Below are 23,888 nucleotides of genomic sequence, written 5' to 3'. Positions count from 1 at the left end.
GGTGTTAGTGCTTGGACCCTTGACAGGGCTTCAACCTAACGATAAATTTCTCATAGCAGTCAATGTTCTGGCTGAGTCAGCGGGAGAAGCATTTCCAGTAGGCCGAGCCTAGCCCACCGACGATTTACTCTATATTGGGGTAATTAGCGCTCGCCCGATGGCCTTGTGCGTCCAGGCAACAATGAGTCTCGAGGAAAGCATTGTTGGAAATTAGACTAAGCTAAGCTTTCCATACGGGCAGACTAAGTTGGTACGGTGGGGCTCGGGGTCCGAGGGTTCCTCCTCCCTACATCGAAGAGACAGAGATTTTCTTCCCGATCTTTTAGGCAGCCATATTCTCACAGTATGGCTCCAACCCTAATTAAGACGCTGCTGAGTTCCCACTGGGTTACGGCGCAGTAGCAACCACAAAGTCAACAGGCTCTGTTATGCGAAGTTGGGACGGGATCTGCTTGGTTCGCTTAAGCGTTCTTCTGTCTTGGCTATTCCTATGGGAACTGGGTGGCCTATTAGCTGACGATGTCATCATTCTATTTTGGGATCGACGGGCCGGAAGGAGTAGTTGGCTTGTAGTATGCCATTCGTGAGACGGGGCAGAAAAAATGATTTTTTGTTCAAAATTAATTCTAGTACTGCGACTAGTACGTAGTAGGTAAATGTAGCGCGTTGACTCCATTCCCAACTCATTTCGAGGTCAGGTTACCGTGACCAAACATTGAACGACTAACGTGTAGCCCCTATAATATGATCTCAGTAGGGTGAGAAAGTGGAGCTGAGTCCAATGGATAGAAGAACCAGTATCCCAGTCCCGAACCGTGTAGGCTCCCATGCAGAGGGTGCATTTTTCCCAACCGGATTTTGATTACTCAATGGTCACTGCGTCTCATATTAATGCTGCCAGCCGCCAATGCCACGATGATCAGACTAGTTGAATCAAGGGTGTACTCGATCTGACCTGGGACAGCCATGTATTAACACCACTGTTCAAGAGCACAATGAATCTCGAACTAATAAAACACCCCTCTTTCACACCAAGGCATTGATTGGCGCAGGCAGCTCCGAAACAGGATGATTTGTACTAGGGCAAGATTGATCGTGGTGGTAACTCTAGCATTGATCCTACTATGGCTGTCGTCGTCTTCACTGCTCAGGCTTTACTACCTCCTGCGACTACCGTTCGTATGGAAAGCATCTTCGGCGGACGCGATCATATCCCAAGAATACGACGACTTTGACGTCACATTCACTGACTACGATGCAAACTACTCCACATATGCCACAGGCATACGACCATACATACCAAGAAGGATACACCATATCCACCTAGGGGCGAGCTCACCTCCGAAAAATTGGTTGGATGCCAGAGCCGAGTGTCTCAAACACCATGAATTCTGGGAGGCCCATCTTTGGACGGACGAAAATGCAGATAGCTTCGTTCGAGACAACTATCCTCATCTGTATGACATGTGGACCAGCTACCCATTCAATGTACAACGCGTGGATGCATTGCGCTACATGATTCTACAGAAATATGGAGGTATACCCTCGGAACCCCTTGCGCGATCACCCATTCATCCATTGACCACGACTATCCATAGGTGCCGTTCTAGACTTTGATCTGGCGTGCAAGCGATCGCTGGAGCCGTTGCGTCGATTCGAGTTCGTAGCGCCAGCTGCGCATCCCGCTGGGTTCTCAATCGGCGTGATGCTGGCAGCGCCCAACAACCCCTTTGTCCATGCACTCGTTGAGAACCTCCCGGTATACAACCAAGTCTGGCCACTGTTACCCTATGCGACTGTAATGTTCAGTACAGGTTGTCACTACGCGTCGTAAGTACTGTTACCGAACTCAGAATACCCAAATAGCGAACCAAGCACCTGAGCTCACTTTGCTTCCTTAGAACCATCTTCACTCTACAATCTAATCGCACAAACCTCCGGATTTTGGCAGGACCCCCAGATCAGCCGAGGATGCACATGCTCAATGGGGTAGTGAATACACCACTCTTCCGACATTTCGGGTCTTCTTCCTGGCACGGTCATGATGCGCGGTTGATCCAGTTCTTCAAAGATCTCGATCAGCGGATATTATTCGCCGGGCTTGTCTTTGTATTGGGCAGTACAGCGTTAATTATACTGCTCTGTATCAGTCGGAGGCGTGCGCCAAAGGCAGACGATGAAGAACGTCGCTTACCATCATTTACGATCAAGTGGATGACAAAGATAGCTTAAGTGGTACAGGTCAGAGGGCTGGTATACACTATAATATTCTGCTTTGTGATATTCTCATAGCGTATATACAATTTAAGCTATGTGCTTTCATCTTGTCGTTAGCTCCTGTGCGATCCTGGCAAATATCTATGCTATCTTTGCCAATGTGTTGAACCACATATATCGGCTGACCACCAGGTATAGCGAACGATCCCATGAATACTGACTATCGTGCTGACTGAATGCCGCTCGTGAGACCCGATATGCCTTCCACGAGCTAACAATAAGCGCTTTATTATTGTATGCAGCCAACGGAACGACGTCGTGTACTGTGTTATGCTCGACTTCTTTACCGAGTGGCGTGGTGAGGAGGGCTTTCAGTATGCGCCAGGCGAATGGGATGGTAGTGGGGATTAGGTCGAGGAGGGAGGAGTATTTTCGTAGAAGTGGTGTACTCTGGAGCATGTATGCGGCGGGCGCATCTGGTGTGGATTGGATATATTTACTAGACACAGCATGAGCATAGTGCGCTTGGATGCAGAGCTAATGAGAACATACCGCACACCGGCGCTCACAGATCGATGGTTGATATGGCCAGATATACCGCCGTGGTCAAAGGTGACTATCTGCAGGGTAGAGTCAGCGACATGGCGACGACGTGTATTTCACCAGTAGGAATTCATACCAAGTCAACATGCCATTTTTCTTTATAGGAAGAAACGAGATCCTTGACCATATCCCCGTCCCACCATTGCTTGGGATTGTCTTGGAGTTCCGCAATATCTAGAACAACGCATCGGTCCTCGGAGATCCTGAGTTTCTCACAGCTACTGTGAAGCTCACTTTGTCGCTTGTCGCCCAGTCCGTCGTAGTTTCCTAGACATATATCAGATATTTCGTTCATTGGTTTTCTCGATTAACATCTACCGACCTGAAGATATAACCAACAATGAGCGCTTTACATTTGCGTCATCCCGGCGATAGGTAATAGTCGGACTAAAGAAGAGTGTCTCATCGTCAGGATGTGCGGTCACCAGAAGTATACTTTTAGCTTCCTGGAATGCGATCGGAACAAGCCGAGGATCATTTGCTAGGGAATATGCAAGCAGAAGATAGAGACCAAGAGAAGCTGCTACTATCAAGAGAGTGAGCGGAAATGCCAGACGCCTGAGGCTTTGTCCTCTAACCATTCGACTGAGACGCTTCAAGAACCAGAGGACACGCATGATGATAATGAACAATATTACCCGAACGAGTAGTACAGCTGTCGAGCTGTTCGAGTATCCCTCCTAGACTCCCTGGCCAGATAGTCAGTGTCGCGGGCGGAGTCCACGGCCTCCGTCCCGTCTCCGAACAACATTACTCAGGGTCATCGAGTGGGGTCTGGACCCGTGGTTAGTCTGGGTAAGGCTGGATTAGGGCTTGGTTGGCGACCCACCACCAAAGGCTTAGCAGAGGCTTAACTTCTCTAACCAATCCGTGCTCAGTTAATGTGACTGCCTATCAGGCAACCCTTATTTTAGCTCGGAAGGTAGTCTTACCTTGCAGAGGAAAGGTTCCGAGCACGTTGGCTGAGATTCCTCCGAGGGCCAAAATGCCTCAGATTTAGCCCCATACAGAGGGGCCATCCTGACGTACACCAACACCAATACTCGTCCAGAATAATCGTGGCGAAACTAAGTACTCGGTTGCCTTCAGTATCCACCCACCTAGTAATTATTCGCCCCACAAATACCGATATTGTGTGGAATGGCCTAGATCGCCTTGAATTTCCATCCTGACCGTGACTGGTAGGCACACCACAAAACTGCAAGGTCAGAGAATAACATAGCTAACAATTCGTGTATATGTGAGATTGGCCCCGTTGTTCACATTTTAACTTTCAAACTACATTTGGTCCAACCTTCAAAAAGAAAGTATTTCAATAGCACCTGACAATTAATTGCATTGACTCGTGTGATAGACTTCATTCGCGCCGGCGCTAGTCGGGAAGAATACCTTAGATCAACTCAAAACGCTCGCCAACATATAGCGCGACCAAGGTGCGTACATGACTCCAGTTCAAATGCACTTGAACGGTTGATTGAAACATACTGGTGGGATACAAACTTTGGAAGATTACGAATCATATACATTAGTAGAAAGGTTATACGTAGAGCACTGTCACTCTAGAACATATGATACTTTTGACCAGTCCCTGCATAGGCCAAACACCGTGCGACAAAATTTCCCGACTTCGACCACAAAGTCAGTTTTTCTCCACGATCCCTGCGCATGATGGAACAGTCGTGCGGAAGGATCGTCGACGGATTTCGATCCCATATTTCCATACATGCCTCTTCCCGGACTACCCCTATTAGCACAAAACATAAACCAAGGTAGAGAAGTCACAACATACCTAAACCCAGTAATTGGGAGCACCAAGACATCTCCGACAACCTTACTTTGCCCTCCATCCGTCAATCCGGATAGGGCATTCCATCGCAATCCGGTAGTTGTTTCCAGCCATCCTTTTACGGCTTCTGTAAAGGCAGCGGGTCCCGTCAGGAGGAGGGGATCTATCCTGTTCAACGCTGCCTGATCCTCTGTACCATGTATCCGGCTGCTCCTTCTAAATGTTGTGTTCCTAAGATTTGCCGAGAGACGATCGAGAAACGTCTGGAAGATGGGATGTCCTGGTGCCGCCGCAAGTGACCACTGCGTCAACTGAACAGGCTCGGCGTAGCCCATGCGCCAGTATGCATCGCTCTCTGGTGGACAGTCTGCTTCTAGACCCACGATTACCCGTATCGGATCAGCTGCCTTGTATGTTTGATTTGTCTCTGAGTCTTCCCAGTTTCGGAGATCACCTGTCGTAATCCAAGATGAGGGGTTTCGAAGTGGTTCGGTGTCCATATCGCCGTACTACCAACAGTGAAAAATAATTAGCATATGTCGAATCGCTTCTTATGGAATGGCACTAGAATACTCACAATGCCACCGATCCATTTCGCCACTATGATGCGAAACACATCCGATCTTTCCACGTTGCTGGGGAGGGAGTAAAACTGGACCTCCAGCTCAGGCTCGAAAGATTTGACGAATTGTGCGACGCCCTCATCATCCCACAGAAAGTAGGCCATTTCACTTTCCTCGACGGCCTGGAGCCATCGTGTCGCGCTTTGGCGCATCAAAGGCGACCATGCCTCAACGTGGGTATTCTTCCAGGTTTGGTGTACGATGAGTGGGATCTCCGAGTGTGGTATCTTCCTCTGGGATGACAACGCTGCTCTTTGTATGGCTAACTTTGCTGCGTCGATAATCGTCTTGGGGCGAGAAGTCGAATCTTCAATCCATTCGTCGGGAATATGCCACGCTGCGACTTTTGTTATTCACGATTGTGACACAGCAGGGATTGCGATAGTGCGACCACACTCACCTCCCCCTTTTCCCGACTGAGTCTGTACGTATTTAGAAAGAAGGGGACTTCCACGCTCCGCACTTAAAGCATTGAGAGCTTCAGCATGGGACCATTGGACTGCGCAAATAAAAACAAAAGCCAGGGCCGATGCTAGAACGACTAATCGCCGGAAACGCCAGCGCGGCAACGGCATTGTGGGTGTAATGCGTAAACGAGAATTGATACACGGTGTTAGTCGTCGCAAATTAGGACATTATCTAGCCATCCTCGTAACATAGCCTGTCGAAACGAATATGTGCTGACGCACTGGTCATGTCATGAAAGAGCTGCATATGGACTAGAGGTGAATTTTGGTTTAGAAAAGAACTGGGCCGAAATGGTCTGCCACTAGTAGGAGGAACTGCAGGACACTTTCCGTGGAACGATGATCGCACCGGCCTTACTTTCTTCAGGCAACAGTTCCGTCCGTACTTGTCATGTGGGGCGAGCTATTCGTCTACTAGGAAACGTATTTTTAACCCTATTTACTGGCAATTGGTTTTTGACATTATTGCTTTTGTCTGACAAAGCTTTGAGCTCCGGGCCATAACGGAATTGTTTGCCTCACAGCCCCTTTACGACAGGTTGGTGAGATTTTAGACGTCAGAGCTTTGTCTACCCTACACCCTCCAAGCTCTTGGCCTTGTGTAGAATAGTGTCTTGGGGTACTCTCAATAACAGCACTGACTCTACACTGTGACATATCTAGTAAGCTGAATACAGCTACATGCACATCTCAGCCCGGCTGGATGTAGTCTAAGCCTGGTGTCATACGAAGACTGGAGAGCATTTTCCACATACTCATTCATTACATAAGGCACACAGACAGGTCGTGCAATTCTGCTTTTAACTTACAAAGCAACTATCCCATAGGTCGGGGATGGCTTCATACTGCGAAAAGCAAACATCCAGTTATTATAACATTATGCAGCCTTCTATAGTTTACAGACACGGCATCTCGGAATATTAAATGGTCACTGAAGGTAGAACTCATTTAGTAAGCCATCCTTACCTGAACAGTGGCAAAGTCATCCTTAAGGTCTGACACCCAACCAACTCCAGGCTCACTCAAACTGAATGGAGCTGCAAGTATTCTTCCACCTCATCAGGGTCTTCAACCGACTTGGCGTTCGGTATATGCACATCCACACCAGCAATCTCTTTCAATGATGGTAGCCTGTCCCGATTTTCCATGAGAAAGGAGGTCAGGGCATCATGCTGGCTACTGGCCCCAACTGTCTATCCTAAAATATACGGATACTCCAGGTTTGGAGCGAGGATGTCGACTAAAGACCACGATGGGTCCTCCGAACCAGAATTGCCAATACTAGCACGACTAAGGGCCACCGGCAGCTTGACGCTGATTGTGAGATGCTTCATAACGGTAAAGTCTCGGAGTGACGTAGGCCGTCCCTCGGTATAGTCTTTCTCGAATGGATCCTCTCCGGCCGTGTATGCGTCGTCTATGTCTCAGTACGCCGCTCGCTGATTATTTAATCCATCATCCGCATCGACCTCAAGCTCTTGTAGTGGATTGATATGGTAGGGCAATGCACCTTGCAGGGGCCGCTCTAAGAACATAGGTGATTCCCATCGACAGTGGCGCGTCCGCCGATCGGGTATTTGAATTCTTGAAGCCTTCTGCATGACTTGATAGTTTCGGGCAGCTTTGCGATGGAGCAGGTGGACTTCTGGATCTACACTTTCTTGAAGTTGGCCAATCATGGTTTGAGCTCTATACACTCGCGTCTATCCTCTATGGCTTCCATGCCTATGGCTCCCACGGCCGGCAAGTTACCGACCAGCTTCATGTGCTCCACAATGTTATAGTTCTCGTAGAATCCTTTGTCAATCAAAGGAGGATGTTTATCACTGATACAGCGCACTCCGCGTAGGTTTTGAAGACACGGTATCTTCGTCGGATTGACATTCGCTCGTTCCAAGAACGCTTGCAGCATAAAGTAGCATCAATTGGTGATTCAAACTCATCGTGTATATTTGGAAAGGCCAAAGATTCTAGATTTGGATCGACTGAAATAATCAAAGCCGCCAGTACCTGCGTTAGATGTATTAAATCAATTTCGCCGCCCGTGCTGCGAAACCTATTACTCAACGTTAGCACTGTCCGTGTCGTTATTGGGTGCTCACATACTATCAACTCACCTGAGGTCGCGTGGTCGATGCGTAACAATGCTAATCATCATGTCATACTGCTTTCCTTCGAATCCATCTTGACGCACTACGCCCTCTAGTAGTTTCCATTCTTCCTATGTTATCTTTCTCGTGGAATTCTAATCGGGCGGCTTCATCGGAGGCCCAAGGCGCGATCCATCTCCATCCACATGACGAACACGCTAGCCAAGGGCCGGTTGTCATAGTACGGATAATAGCGTGTCAAACACCTCGTTGGTGTGCTCAACCCTACGCAAATATACTCGATGTAGATCTTCTGGGTGCGGTGCACGGACAGATTCCTTTGCGGTTTGGAGATTTAGGCTGCCGTAGCCGGAGACTCTTGGGTTGCCTGGTCGACATCGTCCTCTCTTCTGCATTATATGAGTGAATGTTCTATATAGCGCGCATGACAATGGTCGGCTGTCGGTTTTCTTACCCCGGGTTCCACTTCTTTGTTCAATAAGTATGATCCAGCCGCTGGTTTATCTCCGCCAACACAATATGCAATTTAGGTGTGGGGCCTATTGTTCTTCGGCCGCAGTTCATTGTTCTTCAAACATTCACCCCAGATGCTGTCTGGCGCCTTAAATATCCTCCCTTCCACCAAAATAAATAGTTCAATGCGTCAGGATAATGAACAAACCTGCAATACGGAGACGGAGAACAAGAACAGTACAACTCGCACAGAACAAAAACCCAAAATGTCAACCATGAAAGCATTCCAATTCGACGACGTGCAGAGCGGTCTCCATTTGAGAACCGTATCACGTCCCCAACCAGCGCACGGCCAAGTGATCATACAGATCAAAGCAGCTGGTCTGTGTCACTCCGACTGCTTCATCCTCCAAGACGATCAATACAACATGATCATGAAGCGACCTATAGTATTAGGTCATGAAGTGGCCGGGACGATCATAGAACTCGGTCCAGGAGTCTCAGATTATGAAGTTGGTGACAAGGTCGTGGTGGGAATCCCCACGCATCCCGTGGCTCAGGACAGCTTCATCAAAGCCATTGGGCTCGGCTATGATGGCGGTTATGCAGAGCAGGCCATGGCCTGGGTAGAGAATCTCGTTCGGATTCCGCCCGGTGTTTCTTTCGCACAAGCCGCTGTTGCGAACGATTCGATCGCGACCGCCTATCACGCCGTGATCACGGAAGGCCATGTCAGTCCCAATAGCAGGGTGGCTATTGTGGGGCTGGGCGGGCTGGGTCTCTCTGCCATTCAGATTGCTGCTATTCACGGAGCTCGGATATATGCAGTGGATATTGATGAGACCAAATTCCCTCTTGCTCGGGAGTTGGGGGCCATCGGGTGCGCCAGCGGACTTGATAAATTCGAGGATATCGTGTTTGATACAGTGGTTGACTTTGCCGGTGCTGGCATAACGACTGCGGCAGCAGTGAACGCCGTCAAGCCATGCGGTCGCGTGGTAGTGGTCGGCCTGGCTGCGAAGCAGATGAATTTGGATACGCATTCAGTGATTACCAGGAACATTACTTTGCAGGGGTCGATTGGCTCGAGCCTGGAAGAATTAAAGGAGGTCTTGAGACACATCGCCGACGGTCGTCTTTCTCCCATTTTAGAGGAGATTTCTTTCGACAGCATCCCGCAGGGACTTGAGCGATTGGCGCAAGGAAAGGTGACTGGTCGTTTGTTCACAGATCCGACTGCATAGTAAACGGATACTGCCAGCAACTACTGTGTACATTTATTTTCCCCATGGACAATTCACCAGGTCGGCCGTGCTTGGGAATCAGATCAAGACTATAAATCGAAGACTTTCAATTGTGAAACCTGATTGAATATTGCGATTATTGAGCCTTAGCTCCTTCTGTCGTATACTTGCAGTCAGTGGCTGATCTTTGGGTTGTTAAGTATTCTCACAGTCATCAATAACGGCACACTCGTCACTATATCTCTGTTTCTTCCTTGTGTGCGCCACGAAAATCTTGACACTGTCCTAAAGCATGGTAGAACCACAGCGCGTTACCACTATGGCACATCCCGAGTAACCGGAGAAGTGAAGGTCAAGATTCCAGCACCACATGATCAGGTGAAGTAAACTCTTTCTAACAATCAGCAGATTGCTGCTCAATGGAGCCAGTGAATGGTCAAACCAAGCAAACATGGCAGTATCACCTGAAGTGACAATAACACATACATCCATCCTTTCAATACTTCCATCTCCATGTTCTCATCAACACATTCTCTTCTCATCATCCACGGTCAAAATGTATAAGTGTGAGACGTGTGGTGCCAGCTTTGAGGACCAAGCTACCTATGAGAAACACATGGATGACAAAGTGCATCGCCCTGAATGCGAGACATGCCGTCGCACCTTTGGTACCTGGAGCGCTTGCGACCAGCACATGGACGACACAGATCACTGGGCACCTCGGTATGACTGCCAGACCTGCTCTCGAGAGTTTTTCTCTCAGAGCGCTGCTGATCAACATATGACTGCGGTGGGACACTGGTCACCTAGAGTTCCATGTGAGACGTGTAACATGACGTTTCCTAACAAGCTCATTGCGAACCTACACATGACTGCTATGTCTCACTTTAAGAATTATTGTCGTCCCTGTGGAAGACGGTTTCAGAGTGAACACAGTCTCCAGATGGTAACAGCCTTCCACCTGATCGCATCTGGGTCTTTGGAACATGGACCGCAGCGCTGACATATACATGTATAGCACCTCGTCAACTCGAAGATTCATCAGGCAGATGTCGTCTGTCCGTTTTGCAAGCTCGACTACACATCTGCCAGCGGCCTTATCCACCACCTTGAACAAGGCTCCTGTCCTGACGCCGACATACTGAACCGAGAAACCATTCTCCGCATAGTTCACGAGAGAGACTCGCAAGGGGTCATCACGAACAAGCAGATCGACTGACATAAAGAAGACAGTTCTCAGAACTCTAAAACGGCCAATGCTTTCAACGGATCGTTCTGGGAATGCTACCTATGTCATCTGGAGTTTGGCTCTGCCACGGCCCTGGGTTCACATCTTAGCTCTCCTTTCCATAAGCAAACTGTGTATCATTGCCCGAACTCGAACGATAAGTGCGTTAAGGAGTTTACCACCCTAGCTGCGCTGTTTAATCACCTTGAGAGCGGGGCATGCTCGTGTATGGGTCTTGAGAAGGTACAGAAGATGGTCGAGAGCATTTTCCAGTCATGGAAACCCATTGATTTCTGATGCTCATGGGACTCCTACAAATTACTCTAACGAAACTGTATGCCTTGCGAACATGTGACCAGAACCTACTCGGCTCTTGTTCAATGCGTTTGACGGTACTACCAGAGTGTGTCCCGTCTATTAGTGGTTTGATTTTACTTCAATGCCGGGGACCGATTTGCTTCGTGTTCATAGGCCGGATCATTTTAAACGGGCTGTTATCTTTCTCAGGAGTATTCAATGCCAGCAAATTGTCGTTATGATTTCAATTTAATCCGACTTAAAGGTCCATGTGACTCATTGGGATCCTTGTCTTAAAATATTTCATATATCAGTCAAAATCCTAAACGGGGACTAGCGCGACGCTGTGTGGACGTATCGGTTAAAAACCATCTAATCACTAGCCTCCAAAGACTATCCTTGACTCATACCGTGGACATGAGCGGGGAAATATCATCAGATAATGCAAGCTTTAGCGCCGTCTTTCCGAACCACGTAACCTTAAAAAGCCACTCGATCCCCAATTGATTCTCACCATCACTTCCAAAAGAAAGAGTTCTACTTTGCCTCATAATCATCCCATTGAGAACAAATCGGTAGTACAATGTCCTCACCGAGTCCTCTCGAAGGCGTCGCGCCACACATCCGCAACCTCCTCACCACCCTCCACAAACAATCCACGACCCAGGAATCCGCCATCACAGATGCCGACTTTGAAAGCCAAACCTTCGACGACGTAATGCGTGACAAGTTCATCGCCCTCGATGAAGACAAATCTCAATACCTCTATCAGCTCTGTCGCATCATCAACGCCAAAACTGTTGTCGAAGCTGGCACTTCCTTCGGCGTGAGTACCATCTACCTAGCCCTCGCTGTGTCGGCCAATGTAGCCGCAACGGGTGGTACAGGTCGTGTCATAGCGACTGAAAATGAGCCAACCAAGGCCTCGAAGGCCCGCGAGCATTGGGCGCAATGTGGGGACGCTGTTACCAATGTTATTGACCTGCGGGAGGGAGACCTCCGTGAGACTTTGAAAAGGGATATAGAGGCGGTGGATTTGCTTCTTCTTGATAGTATGTCTCTTCTCGTTTTTTTGTCTTTCGCTGCTCAGTTCACATTGCTAATTGCTGTTGGCAGTTTGGACTCCCATGGCTTTGCCCACGTTGAAGCTAATTCTGCCGCATATGAGATACGGGGCCGTTGTTGTGGCGGACAATACCATTGCCGCTGCGGACAAGTATAAGGAGCTTTTGGACTTTATGCGCGATCCCAGTAGTGGATTTGTTAACATGACGCTGCCGTTTAATAATGGCCTGGAGGTTAGTACTTATTTGCCCCGGCAGTAGAGCATCATTCTACTGAAGACAAAGTTTGAGTCACTATTGGGTATGTAAGGAGGACTTATGAACCTTCCTGAAGATCGATAATCCACTTCAAATTACTGCTTCGGCGCATAGGATCATTATACGGTAAACAAGGTCACTTGGGAAGGGGACTATATATCTCGTAGAACGCTGCGCCTCAGCAAATTGTGATATCAACGTCAATGAACAAACTTATTTATCTTTGGGCATTTAATCTTACAATTGAGCATTGTATTGCAAAGGGTGTGTCTAATTCTAGAAGCTAGAGCTCGATATTATTAGAATATGGAGAATGAAGACACCAGGATGTTATTACCCCTTGCTATTCATTACCCCACCTTCGGAAATATATGTTTTGAAATGACGGATCATGGAATATTGGTTGTCCGGAAACAATTATATATTATACAGATGGATAAATATGGATAGGTCTGCGGATCACCATGAAGAGAGCGGTATAGTCTGACATAGAATCCTTTATATGCAGTTTTTACAAGGCCTTGTCATAGTACATGACTATCCTGAGGACAGGATTATCTATTGAGCCGTGCCGCCAGTGTTGCTTGCTGCTACCGCACTAAGCCTGATCCGGAGCTAGCTTCCATTCTGGGCATAGCTCCCCATCACTGTGCGCAGCAACATGACTGAAGTAGGTAACAGAAGACAAACACCCCAGGAAAAGTCGTCTTTATCACTAGCAACTGCTAGTGAACTAGTTTTGAAAGACGCGCTTCGATGTATTACACACTTAATTTCCGGATGAATGAATCGTTTATGGCTGTTCTTCTCGGGTGTGCATCACCTGTTTTACGCATCGTTTGGTCGGTGGGGTCTGCGCTTCTAACAGGTGTTAACAGATGCTACATTGGCCTGTAACGAGGAGAACTGGAACTTCTTAATACCTGTTTCAACAGCGCTGACATGACCTATGATTTCTGTGTCGAAGCCGGGTCGATGGGAGATTTACTCAATTCAAGTATCATAAATCGCCGTTTCCGGCAGGCGGGTCTGAACTGGGCGTAAAGACTGGAAACGGTCTCTTGGACCAGGATCAGGGCAGTGATTGCGCAACAAGGTATCGTTCCATTTCTAATTTCTTCACTCGGGATCTTCTTAAACATAGTAGATTCGATGCATCTGTAAATTTGAGATATTTCGATACGGCAAGCTCGACGAAGAGCTGTCGAGGCTCGATATTCTCTCTACATGCTTATAACCTAGACGCTCGTTGCTACGACACTCGAAATAACGCAGGTATTTTGCTTCAGAATGATAGCTGACTCTCCATTTGGCTGCCTCTCTCGGCGGAGAATTCAGCTCATCCTCGGCATCTCTGTCTTTCTTGTGCTTCTCTCCTACCCATTCCGCTCATCTATCGTGCCCTCGGTGGTGCCAGCTTCCTCGCCTCCAATCGCCCGTGCACTTCCTGCTCGTACTCTTTTATCGCGTCCACTGTCCCGTGATGGAACCACGATTCCGAAGATTATCCATCAGACATGGTTTCCAGCGGGGAGCAATATGAGCGAGCGTGCTCAAGACTGGGTTCACGGCATGCGTACTCAGAACTCGGACTGGGAATATGTGCTTTGGGATGACGAAACCAATCGGATGCTTGTTGAACAGTATTTCCCTTGGTTTCTCCAGACTTACGACAGCCTCCCGAAAGAAATCCTTCGGGCGGACGTTGTCCGCAACTTGTATATGTATTTGTTTGGCGGGTAGGTCCTTCGAAACGCTCTATCTTGCCAATTATTGCAGTGTAACTAATCTTACAGGATGTACGCCGACGTGGATACCGAAGCCTTGCGCCCTGTAGCGCCATTGTTTGCCGGCCATGAAACCGCTCTTGCCGCACATGAAGATATCCTCTCGTCTGCACCGTCATTCCAAAAAACTACCGTGCAACGTGCATTCCTGGGACGCATGGCTCGCACTGTAGATATCCTGAGCTCCGCTGCGGTGCCCAACGGTTGGATGGCATCACCCCCCGGTCACCCGTTTTGGCTTCTTCCGGTTCTCAACGTGATTGAGCACCCCGAGGGAACTGGTGATGGGTCTGTTGAGGGTCTGACCGGACCCGGCGCACTGAGCTTGATGATCAAGAAATACTGGGACAACTTCAAAGACAACTCATTGCGAGAGCATGCCTGCAAGACTATCCAGCGGCGGCAGGCATCGTGGCAGTTGTTTTGTGATGAGAGTGAGCTTGCCATGGGCGCGCACATGCAAGATGCGCTGGTACTCCTGCCGGAAAAGCAGATCTACCCCTTCAGTTGGGTGGATGATGCGAACAATGCTTCCGTCTGTCAGGCAGCGTGGGAGAACCCTACCTTCGATCCAGAGGAGTGTAAGCGATTGATGGAGGTGGAAGCCTGGCCTAGTTACTTCATTACGTACTGTACCCATTCTTGGTGAGACTTGTATATCCAAAGATTCTGGTTTTCTTTTTCTTCTTACCATACAAATGGATCACTTCGAGTTCTTAATATTCATATTACTACAATATACGCGACGACTTCAATCCTGTTATATCACGGTTTGACCTGTTGGTCAGGAACATGTCAGACTCAAAACATGGCACCCATATGACCATTGTCCAGAGTTTTTAGTGCTCGAATAGTGCGATTGGAACGGAAGACTAAAAGGCTTGAATGGTAAAGCAGTGGGGCGGGTCCCTTGCATTCCGCATCCGGGTGACATGTGTTGCCGATGACTTTCCTCAGCCTGGCTCTGGAGTCTGGACCCTCGGTACCGGAATGTAAGATGACTTCCATTTCAAGGTTTCATCGACCCAAACAATTTGGACTGGGAAGCTTAGCAGGACCAGGAAACGAGCAGGAAGAACCGGCATGTCCCCACCCTCAATTAAACAGTGAGTAATAAAAAGAAAAAGAATCAAGGTAGCATCGACTGGTAACTGACTCGGCTCCTGGGGCGCGCCCACCCTGAGCTTTGTCGCAAACGGCGAAGCGGGCGCAGTTTAGGCATTCTGACTAGCTTGAACCCTTTTTTGTTAGGGATTATACGGGAATGTGGAGCGCGTTCAGCGAATGGAAGGTGCTCCAGGCAACCATTTTTAATCACCTGGTTAGGGCAACGGGCAATCACACCCTTCCGCTAGTTCCGTACAACCAGTCGAATGATACCTAGACCTCCAAAGCACGAATTTAAGTAATCATCGGAGCCAGCTCATGAATTTCTTCCATATTACTCCTTGTTGTATTGCGATTCTGCGCGTAAACTTATTACTCAACACTTCATAGCAATAGTAGACGCGCTCTAGCCAAATGGACCCCACGTAACGACCTGTCTTACATCGCTCCGCCGCCTTTTCTTCCTTTGATCGGGGGCTGGGATTGTGATTAGAGCTAATTCGAAAAATCTTGAACTTCTTCCCTGTGTCGGAGAAATACCATGGGAAACGAAAGGGGTGAGATGGCATATCAAGAACTCAACGGCGGCAAGAGGCCGACATGGAATATCACCTTAGATATTCTGTACGTAGTTTGGGTCCCCACTCTTGCCATGACTAGCTGACGGTGATCAGATCCTGGGTCTTCTGGTCAAACCTCACGGTCTTATTCAATAAATGGATATTAGACTCGACGGAATTCAGTAAGTTCAACACGGTCGCTTTGCCAGAAAACTATTCCGACTAACTGTCTTGTCAGGATACCGTGAGTGGGTTGCTATCTGAGTGAGCTTTCACTTACTAAACAATTGCAGCGATCCTTCTCACGACATGGCACCTTATATTCGCTACCGTGGTCACTCAAGTTCTGGCCCGGACAACGACATTCCTGGATGGCCGGAAGAATATCGAAATGAATAGCCGACTGTATGCACGCACCATGGTTCCCATTGGTCTGCTATATAGCGGCAGCCTTGTCTTCGGGAATATCGTCTACCTCTACCTCAACATATCATTTATTCAGATGCTGAAGGTATTACTCCTTCGCTCCTGTCGATCTTATTCTATACGACAAAGACAATTTGAAGCTGACAGTACTTGCAGGCCGCCGGACCAGTCGTCACCCTCCTCGTCAGCTGGTCATGGGGGGTAGCAACCCCTTCAATGGAGGTACTAATTAACATCCTAATCATCACATGCAGTGTTGGCCTTGCCGTATCAGGTGAAATCCAGTTTTCATTACTCGGCATATTCTACCAAATGGCGAGTCTCGTCTGCGACGCGAACCGTCTCGTAATGATGCAAATTCTGCTGTCTGAAGACGGTCAGAAAATGGACCCGCTCGTCAGTCTCTACTATACCGCGCCGGTCTGCGCTGTTATGAACTCGATTATTGCTTGGAATACGGAGCTCAGGGATTTTCACTGGAGTGTTGTCCCTAACACTGGCTATTTGACGCTGTTGGCCAATGCTGTGGTGGGATTCATGCTCAATGTTTCGATCTTTGTCCTCGTGAGTCACCTGGTCCAATGAAAGCAACTAACAGGCTAATAATGTCGTCAGATCGGAAAGACGTCGGGATTGACGACGACACTTGTCAGTATCCCAAAGAATATTCTGCTTATCGTTGCCTCTGTTGTGCTTTGGCATACGCATGTGAGCACAATTCAGATCGTGGGATATTCGATTGCTTTGCTTGGATTAGTGTACTACTCACTTGGGTGGAGGACGATCAAAAGTAGTATAGAAAACATTAAGGCTTGGAGGAAGGATCCTGCGAGAGGTATATACTCGGATAAAGTCTAATTATATGATTGATGTAATGAAAGTGGATGCATGGGGCGTTCTGGGCGAGCTGGTGGTTATTGGAGTATACATAGTTGTATTCTAGTCACAAAGGTCGAGATTGGTTTCAAGTGAACATCGACGTGCGTTTAAGTTTCTCGTATACTAGTTATAGCGTGTCTGGTGTCCGGAGAATATGAGATCTAGCCCGCGTCAATGCCTTTCTCGCACAGATAATACACTGCATATTCGCGGCCAGATGTCCGAGTATCGATCTAGCTACGGTGTCTATGTTGCCTGGGACGTAAGGAGAATCTGATATACACGCGATACGTTCAAGTAAACAGTGAATGCCCCGCCTACCTACTCCAATGGTTCTTCGTTCCGCATGTCGGTGCCTAAGTTTTACATAATAGTATTCTATCAGTTGCAGCTTGCTGTGGGACAATATTATTCGCTGCATACGTAGGAGCTTTGTATAACGTCTACACCATATTTGCCTACTTTAAAGGATCGTCCATGCACCATTTCCTCATGCAAGGTTTGGAACCCTAAAGTCCCCGTAAACTAAGTACAGTAATCTTCAATAAAATCTTATCCAAACCATATCCTTTGGAACGTTCTATGACCTCAATGTATGCGCAAGGAGCTGACATCAAAGATATATTGAGTCCTATTCTGGAACCTCCCTCTTTCTGCGAAGTGGACCGTACGCCCTATAGGATGTGGGGGCCCTCTGGAGCGGCCCATCCTCAATCTCTATCTGTTAGATCCGTTCATATAAAATACCCTTGCAGGAGAAGTGTATCGATTTTCTCATTTAGTTCCTCGTAGTACAGAATACGATAATCGCGAATGCTCTTGTGGAGCTAAAAAGTGGTCGTGGTCGAACGTCATTCGGGCTGAAAGCCAAGGTTCGGCATGATGATTGGATACATATTGCCAAACAACCAGAACAGCAAAGCTGATGAATGAGAGCTATCAATTTCATTCACAATAGTAAGTTCCGCGCGGCCCTACTTATCACATTTAGTATTACACGCGGGCGATCATCGCAACCGTATGACCTATCGAACTTTCCCCTGCCGATCTTTCTATTTTCTATCGCACTTTCCCATGTTATTTTCTGCCATTAGCTTTTCAGGGCGCACTGATGTTTTCATTGAATAAATGTCAATATTGTGGTGGGTTAGGGTTTCCCAATGCAGGCGGGATTACCTGTTTCGGCCAAGTGGGCGACGCGTTCGGCTTCACTCTGCTGAAGTTTCTGGGGACCACAAAGTTCAAAACACAACAGTGGACTCGATAATGGATATAAGGGGACAAATCCACGGTCTATTATTGTTATTTCGGCATCGTCATGACCAAAGCTCCAGATTGATATAACGGCACTGAAGTGTCTGCATAATCTAATTCTAATACAATTGACTCAGCCATATTGTCAGAGGAAATTTCGCCAATATGGTTTTCACGATCGCGATATATTCCATAGTACTGTTATTGGCGACCATCAGCCAGTCACTGGCAAAAAATATCTTGCCCCTGGGTTCAGCAAAACAAGATGAGCCTCTCCCACCGAGTCAGGACCCGTTCTATACACCCGACGAAGACTGGGAAGCATCAGAACCAGGGACTATACTAAAGACACGCAGTGTCACGATCGGGTCGATTATAAAATTGCCCACCCCTCTTCAGAGTGCTCACCAACTTCTCTACCGCACAACGAACGCTCAGAACCAACCTAGTTATGCGGTAACAACGGTATTGATCCCGATCAATGCTCAATTTGATCGTCTGCTTTCCTACCAAGTGGCATACGACAGCCCCAACCTCGATTGTTCGCCATCCTATACGATCCAGTTTGGTGCTCCGACAGCGGTCGATGATCCCGTCTTGGAGCTTTCCATCTTGGCGGAACCCTTCATGTTGGCGGGCATACCTCTTAGCATACCAGATTACGAGGGCATTGAATCCTCCTATACAGTCGGAACACAGGCAGCATATGGCGTCCTTGACTCGCTCCGCGCCGTTTTGAACTCCACAGATATCACCGGAATCCAATCTAATGCCACGACTACTCTGTTCGGCTACTCCGGAGGCGCTTCAGCGTCGGAATGGGCAGGAGAACTTCAGGCATCGTATGCGCCAGATGTAAACATAGCGGGCGCTGCAATCGGTGGTCTTCCTGTCAACGCGACTCAAGCCTTTCCTACCATTGATGGAACCAGCAATTCCGGTCTACTCGTGGGCGGTCTGAACGGCATTGCTAATGCTTTCCCTCCGATCGCCGAGTATATCGAAGAGCATCTCAAACCAGAGTTTAAGTCGGAGTTTGATCTCGCAATGACAATGTGTGCAGCCAGCGTCTTCAACTCGAGTGATGGCTATGTTCCTCAACTGGCCGACAAGAATATCTCGGCGTTCTTTGACAATGGTTGGGCTGTTGTCTCTGAATTCGCGGAACTATTGGATACCGTCTGGGTGATGGGCCAACACGGGGTCCCAGAGTTCCCAATGTTTGTGTTCCAAGGAACAGCAGATACCACAGTGGGTAGTCTTGGAAATGCGACCGATTTGGTACAACAGTATTGTAATGATGGGGCTATTATACATTATGCACAGGTGGCTGGGGCTGACCATATTCCGGCGCTCTTCCGGGGATACCCCAGGGCACAGTCGTTTTTGATGGATATCTATAACGGTGTTGTACCGGACAAATGTACAGATACCGAAGTGCTAATCATATAGTTAATGATGTATATATTAATTTAATCGCAAGGAATATAGGCTTTCGTTCAAGTTAATTTCACCACCTGCGAGGAAGTTTAATGATAGCTGGAGGGAACCATAACCCAGCAACTTCTGTATGTACAAACATACTTCGTGGATTCACACAGGATATTGAATCGTCCAGTACCCCAGACAAGATAAACCCACCTCAAGCAGTCCCCACCTTCGCATACTAAACTACCACCGCTAACTCCCAGAGACCCCACCATCTAAAGCAGACTCCCTGTCCAACAACTGCACCATACCCATAGAATGCGGCATCGAATCGACAAACCCATTCCTAGCATACAACTTTCGACCCGCCACATCAGCAAACAAGCTCACATAGGTACCCATCAATCTCCCATCCGCCGCTCTTTCCGGAGGAGGTGCCAGCGAACGAATTCTGCTCATGAGATTCTTCAAAATGGCATCGCCTAGTCCCTTGCGCTGGTGATCGGGCAACACGGCCATATCGGCGATGTGGAAATACCAGCCTCCGTCGCCGATGACACGGCCCATCCCGACTATGAGTTCATCGCTTGTTGTATTGTTTGAGCGCGATAAATCGATGTTCTTGTTGTCTGGCTCTGAGATCTGATTGTATGTGATGTAGCAGCCGTACCAACTACCGCGCATTGCGGCCTCTGCTTGGGCTGCGCTATGCGGGGATAGGCCTGAGGCGGAGCGGAGGTGGATATAATCTCGTACTGAGGGGTAGCCTTGGCGGAGGGTGTAGCCAGGTGGAAGGGTGGGTGTTTTTGACATTGTTGCTTTTCTTATCTGCTAACTGGGATCTAGTTATAAAGTATAGTTTCAAGTACTTAGGGGTGGCTATATATATGGGGTTTTGTGAGGGGTGAGAACTCCGTAGGTATCGGACTACGGAGTAGTTTCGGAGTTCGACTTGTGTTGGGTCTATGCCTTATATGGCTTGGCTTGGTATGCCCTAAGGATCAGCCCCCGAAGATAATCATCAGGTTGAGAATGGTTCATCCATATATTGAAGTACAGTTCTCTTCTATTTTGGTTGGTATGGATTGAGGCCTGGATGTAGTTACACTAGATGCCTGTTTAGATGTCGTCGGGTTTGGTACATACTGCCAATGCAATGAGGCTATATCAGACGATTCCCTTCGATTATAGGATGATAGTAGCCAGAGGAAAGCTTCAATAGGAGGGCATAGTAGTTAAGAAATAGGTATTTAATATGAATGGGAATCCATTTAGTATCGTACAATGTTACACGTCAGAAAGAGGAATGACGGAATGGTTCCAGCTGACAAGGTACATGTGAGCCTTCAGTTCTAAATCCCACTATTTGCTTCACGTAATGCTCCTCGTATTCAGCCTGGGCAAGAGGGAAACACTTTGCTGCAACCTCCTTATGTACTTCTGGGCGTTCGACTACTTTTCAGACGGACAGCACATGCACAGAGCATCACATCACCAGTACAAAAGATCAGTGATACGGAGTAATCCCAACTTATAAGAGACATTTCTACTATCATACTATGCTCATCAATCGACTGTTTGGCATTTTGACTCTCTCAGTTATTCTGACATATGCCATCGATCTCAAAGGATACAAATACATCGTCGTCGGATCGGGCGCCGGTGGTGGCCCCCTAGCAGCGCGACTTGCTCTAGCGGGCCATAAGACCCTTCTCCTAGAAGCCGGCAACGACCAAGGTCATAACCTCAATTACAGTGTCCCCGGATACGCACCGAAAGCTTATGAAGACCCAGCTCTGTCATAGAACTTTTACGTTCAGCACTATCCCGACGAGGCGCGTCAAGCTCGTAATCTCAACACAGTCTACGGAACGCCAGATGGAAGGCAACACATAGGTATTGATCCTCCCCCGGGATCGAATATAAAAGGCATCCTCTACCCTCGAGCTGGAACGTTAGGAGGCTGTACCGCACACAACGTCCTGGTTGCTATCTACCCATATCGCTCGGATTTCGACTATATGGCTGAGTTGACTGGTGACTCATCATGGAGGGCGGAGAATATGCTGAAATACTTCGTGGGATTGGAGAAAAATGGATACTTACCTCCTGGGAAAAGAGGTCATGGGTACAATGCGTGTCTTGGGATTGAGACCTCACCTTTGCGACTCGTACTGCAGGGTACACGACTGTTGAGTCTGTACATCAGATACCGCATGAAGGAGATCATGCTATGTGTACTTGTCCGATCGGTACCGATGATGACCCGATGGCCGTTCTTGATTCCAAGTTTCTGGTTCGTGAAGTTCACCGGTTGCGCGTCGTCGACGGCTCTGCGTTGCCTCGTATATCTGGCACATTCCCTGTTCTGTCTATCCGTATGATGGCGGAAAAAGCTGCAGATGTGATTTTGAGTGAGATCGGTACCAATTAAGAACAATGAATAATGTGGTCGACGGAAACTGTGTCTCAGTCTAGATTTAGCTCATATAGGCTTAATTCTATCCAATCAATTTCTCTGTGGAGACGCAGATACAGTTCTCTCCTCTTGCCCTAACAACCCCATCTTCGCGAACTTCCTCACAACCACTAAAGTAGCATAATAACTAAATGGCAGCGCAAAACACCACAAACCCAGATTAATCGCCGCAGTAACAATCAAAGCCGTCGGCACAGCCTGCACCCCAAACCCAACCGCCACACCGGCAGTCTCAATCCCCCTTAACAAAGAACTATATCTAATCTGATCACCGGGTGAATCGGACAGATTCCCAATACACCAATAGATATAGTTCTCGACCATGCCCAAACTAATCCGCTCGAACATGTAGACCCCAAATCCGCGCCCAAACGCACTTTGGTCCGCCCAATCCAGAACCGGTTTTGTATGTCTGTATTCGTTTTGGATGATCACGGCCCATATCCAGGTTGTGGTGTTCATGGCAGCGATGAGGACGTATGTGCTTATGGCTCTTGCCTTCCGGTTTGGAAGCCAGGGCAGGTCGACGAGTGTACCGCCCAGCCAGGTGGCTAGTGTTCCGACTACGGCTGAGAGGAAGCTGCCGAGAGCCCGGGAGCGAACCGTGAAGTAGGTTGCCAGGTATGTACCCGGATATGCTTGAATCCAGCCGAAGTACCAGAACAGGGGCGTGAGGAGAAGAATTGATTTACTTCGGGCAAGACGCCACATGGCGCGGAGTTCCGTTCGCCAGTTTATGTTCCTGGGCGCTTCGATGCGAGTTCCGTCGTCGCGTTGGACTTTCTCTGGGTTCGATAGTAGAAGACCAAAAAGTAGACCCAAGCATTGAATGGCGATGAAGCCGAGATAAGTTTGGTAGCCGACTTGCCCGCGTTTGTCGACATTGTGGTTGATGCCCAGGGAGATGGCACCGCCGATGATGTTTCCGAAATTCCGGAATGTGAACCACGTTGCGATGTAGCGACCTCGTTTGTGCTGTTCCGGATACCCTGTTGCGATGGCGCCTTCGACGCTCCAGAAGAAGCCGGCACTGAGACCGCAGGTTATGGAGCCGAGATAGACGAGCCAGGTTGCGCCGGTGCGGTTGTTCAGGTACAGACCTGCTGCGTAGAGCGGGTAGCCGATCGAGCCAATTGCCAGTGTATAGCGGAATCCGATTATGTTTGTTAACCAGGGGCCGGCGAAGCAGGTTACCGTCATGAAGGCGTAGAGCAGGGCGTTGGCGGCGTTCACGAGGTTAGGACTTTGTGATCCACCCACGCCCAATCCGTTCATGGCGCTCCATATCCCTGGGGCACAGAAGGCGCAGAGGCCAACAACGAGGATTTGGAATAGGGTACTGCGAAAGAAGGATCGCCTTTTTTGAAAATGGTTCGTGCCATTCTCTGATAGTGTTTGGGATATTTGTTCACCAGACTTGCCGCTTATTGTCATGTTGGAACAACAGAACAGTGTTCACCACTCGTCCTTGCTTTGTCTGATGTCTTGCCCCTCGGAGGTTCATACATGCGGACAGATCCTGACTATTATAGATAAGCACACTTCATCATTTTCCCAAGCACGCAACTTGATCCCTCCCTTGCATGATAGCTATATAACCTCGGCCATTGCAAAGTC

At 48.3% G+C, this 23,888-nt stretch overlaps 8 protein-coding genes across 8 annotated transcripts; 5 read left to right on the top strand and 3 right to left on the bottom strand.

Annotated features, from left to right (window-relative positions):
* Positions 1-1,464: 1,464 nt before the first annotated feature.
* On the top strand, positions 1,465-2,232 carry AO090010000612 (uncharacterized protein; the record flags this gene model as incomplete). Its single annotated transcript, XM_001827524.3, has 3 exons — positions 1,465-1,537; positions 1,599-1,830; positions 1,902-2,232. 3 exons carry the CDS (start codon positions 1,465-1,467, stop codon positions 2,230-2,232), a joined length of 636 nt encoding a protein of 211 aa, XP_001827576.3.
* A 126-nt stretch (positions 2,233-2,358) lies between these two features.
* On the bottom strand, positions 2,359-3,437 carry AO090010000613 (PIG-L family deacetylase; the record flags this gene model as incomplete). The annotated part of the gene is made up of 5 exons (XM_023233575.1): positions 2,359-2,716; positions 2,770-2,837; positions 2,897-3,023; positions 3,055-3,087; positions 3,160-3,437. 5 exons carry the CDS (start codon positions 3,435-3,437, stop codon positions 2,359-2,361), a joined length of 864 nt encoding a protein of 287 aa, XP_023094251.1.
* Positions 3,438-4,220: 783 nt separating this feature from the next.
* Positions 4,221-5,925, bottom strand: och3 (glycosyltransferase family 32 protein; the record flags this gene model as incomplete). Its single annotated transcript, XM_023233574.1, has 5 exons — positions 4,221-4,319; positions 4,396-4,558; positions 4,610-5,115; positions 5,184-5,566; positions 5,919-5,925. 5 exons carry the CDS (start codon positions 5,923-5,925, stop codon positions 4,221-4,223), a joined length of 1,158 nt encoding a protein of 385 aa, XP_023094252.1.
* A 2,601-nt stretch (positions 5,926-8,526) lies between these two features.
* Positions 8,527-9,504, top strand: AO090010000616 (zinc-binding dehydrogenase; the record flags this gene model as incomplete). Its single annotated transcript, XM_001827527.1, has 1 exon — positions 8,527-9,504. One exon carries the CDS (start codon positions 8,527-8,529, stop codon positions 9,502-9,504), a length of 978 nt encoding a protein of 325 aa, XP_001827579.1.
* Positions 9,505-11,612: 2,108 nt separating this feature from the next.
* On the top strand, positions 11,613-12,354 carry AO090010000617 (O-methyltransferase; the record flags this gene model as incomplete). The annotated part of the gene is made up of 2 exons (XM_001827528.3): positions 11,613-12,081; positions 12,146-12,354. 2 exons carry the CDS (start codon positions 11,613-11,615, stop codon positions 12,352-12,354), a joined length of 678 nt encoding a protein of 225 aa, XP_001827580.1.
* Positions 12,355-14,583: 2,229 nt separating this feature from the next.
* AO090010000618 (uncharacterized protein) lies at positions 14,584-17,623 on the top strand (the record flags this gene model as incomplete). Its single annotated transcript, XM_023233572.1, has 6 exons — positions 14,584-14,765; positions 15,920-15,987; positions 16,099-16,316; positions 16,388-16,795; positions 16,847-17,066; positions 17,502-17,623. The coding sequence occupies 6 exons, from the start codon at positions 14,584-14,586 to the stop codon at positions 17,621-17,623; spliced, it is 1,218 nt and encodes a 405-aa protein (XP_023094253.1).
* A 906-nt stretch (positions 17,624-18,529) lies between these two features.
* Positions 18,530-20,034, top strand: AO090010000619 (uncharacterized protein; the record flags this gene model as incomplete). The annotated part of the gene is made up of 2 exons (XM_023233571.1): positions 18,530-19,787; positions 19,925-20,034. The coding sequence occupies 2 exons, from the start codon at positions 18,530-18,532 to the stop codon at positions 20,032-20,034; spliced, it is 1,368 nt and encodes a 455-aa protein (XP_023094254.1).
* A 2,267-nt stretch (positions 20,035-22,301) lies between these two features.
* Positions 22,302-23,705, bottom strand: AO090010000620 (uncharacterized protein; the record flags this gene model as incomplete). The annotated part of the gene is made up of 1 exon (XM_001827531.1): positions 22,302-23,705. The coding sequence occupies one exon, from the start codon at positions 23,703-23,705 to the stop codon at positions 22,302-22,304; it is 1,404 nt and encodes a 467-aa protein (XP_001827583.1).
* Positions 23,706-23,888: the final 183 nt, after the last annotated feature.

This window comes from Aspergillus oryzae, chromosome 8, assembly GCF_000184455.2.
Source record: "Aspergillus oryzae RIB40 DNA, chromosome 8".
NCBI lineage: Eukaryota > Fungi > Ascomycota > Eurotiomycetes > Eurotiales > Aspergillaceae > Aspergillus > Aspergillus oryzae.
The sequence above is the reverse complement of the archived record's forward strand: the minus strand, read 5'-3'. Positions and strand labels throughout refer to the sequence as shown.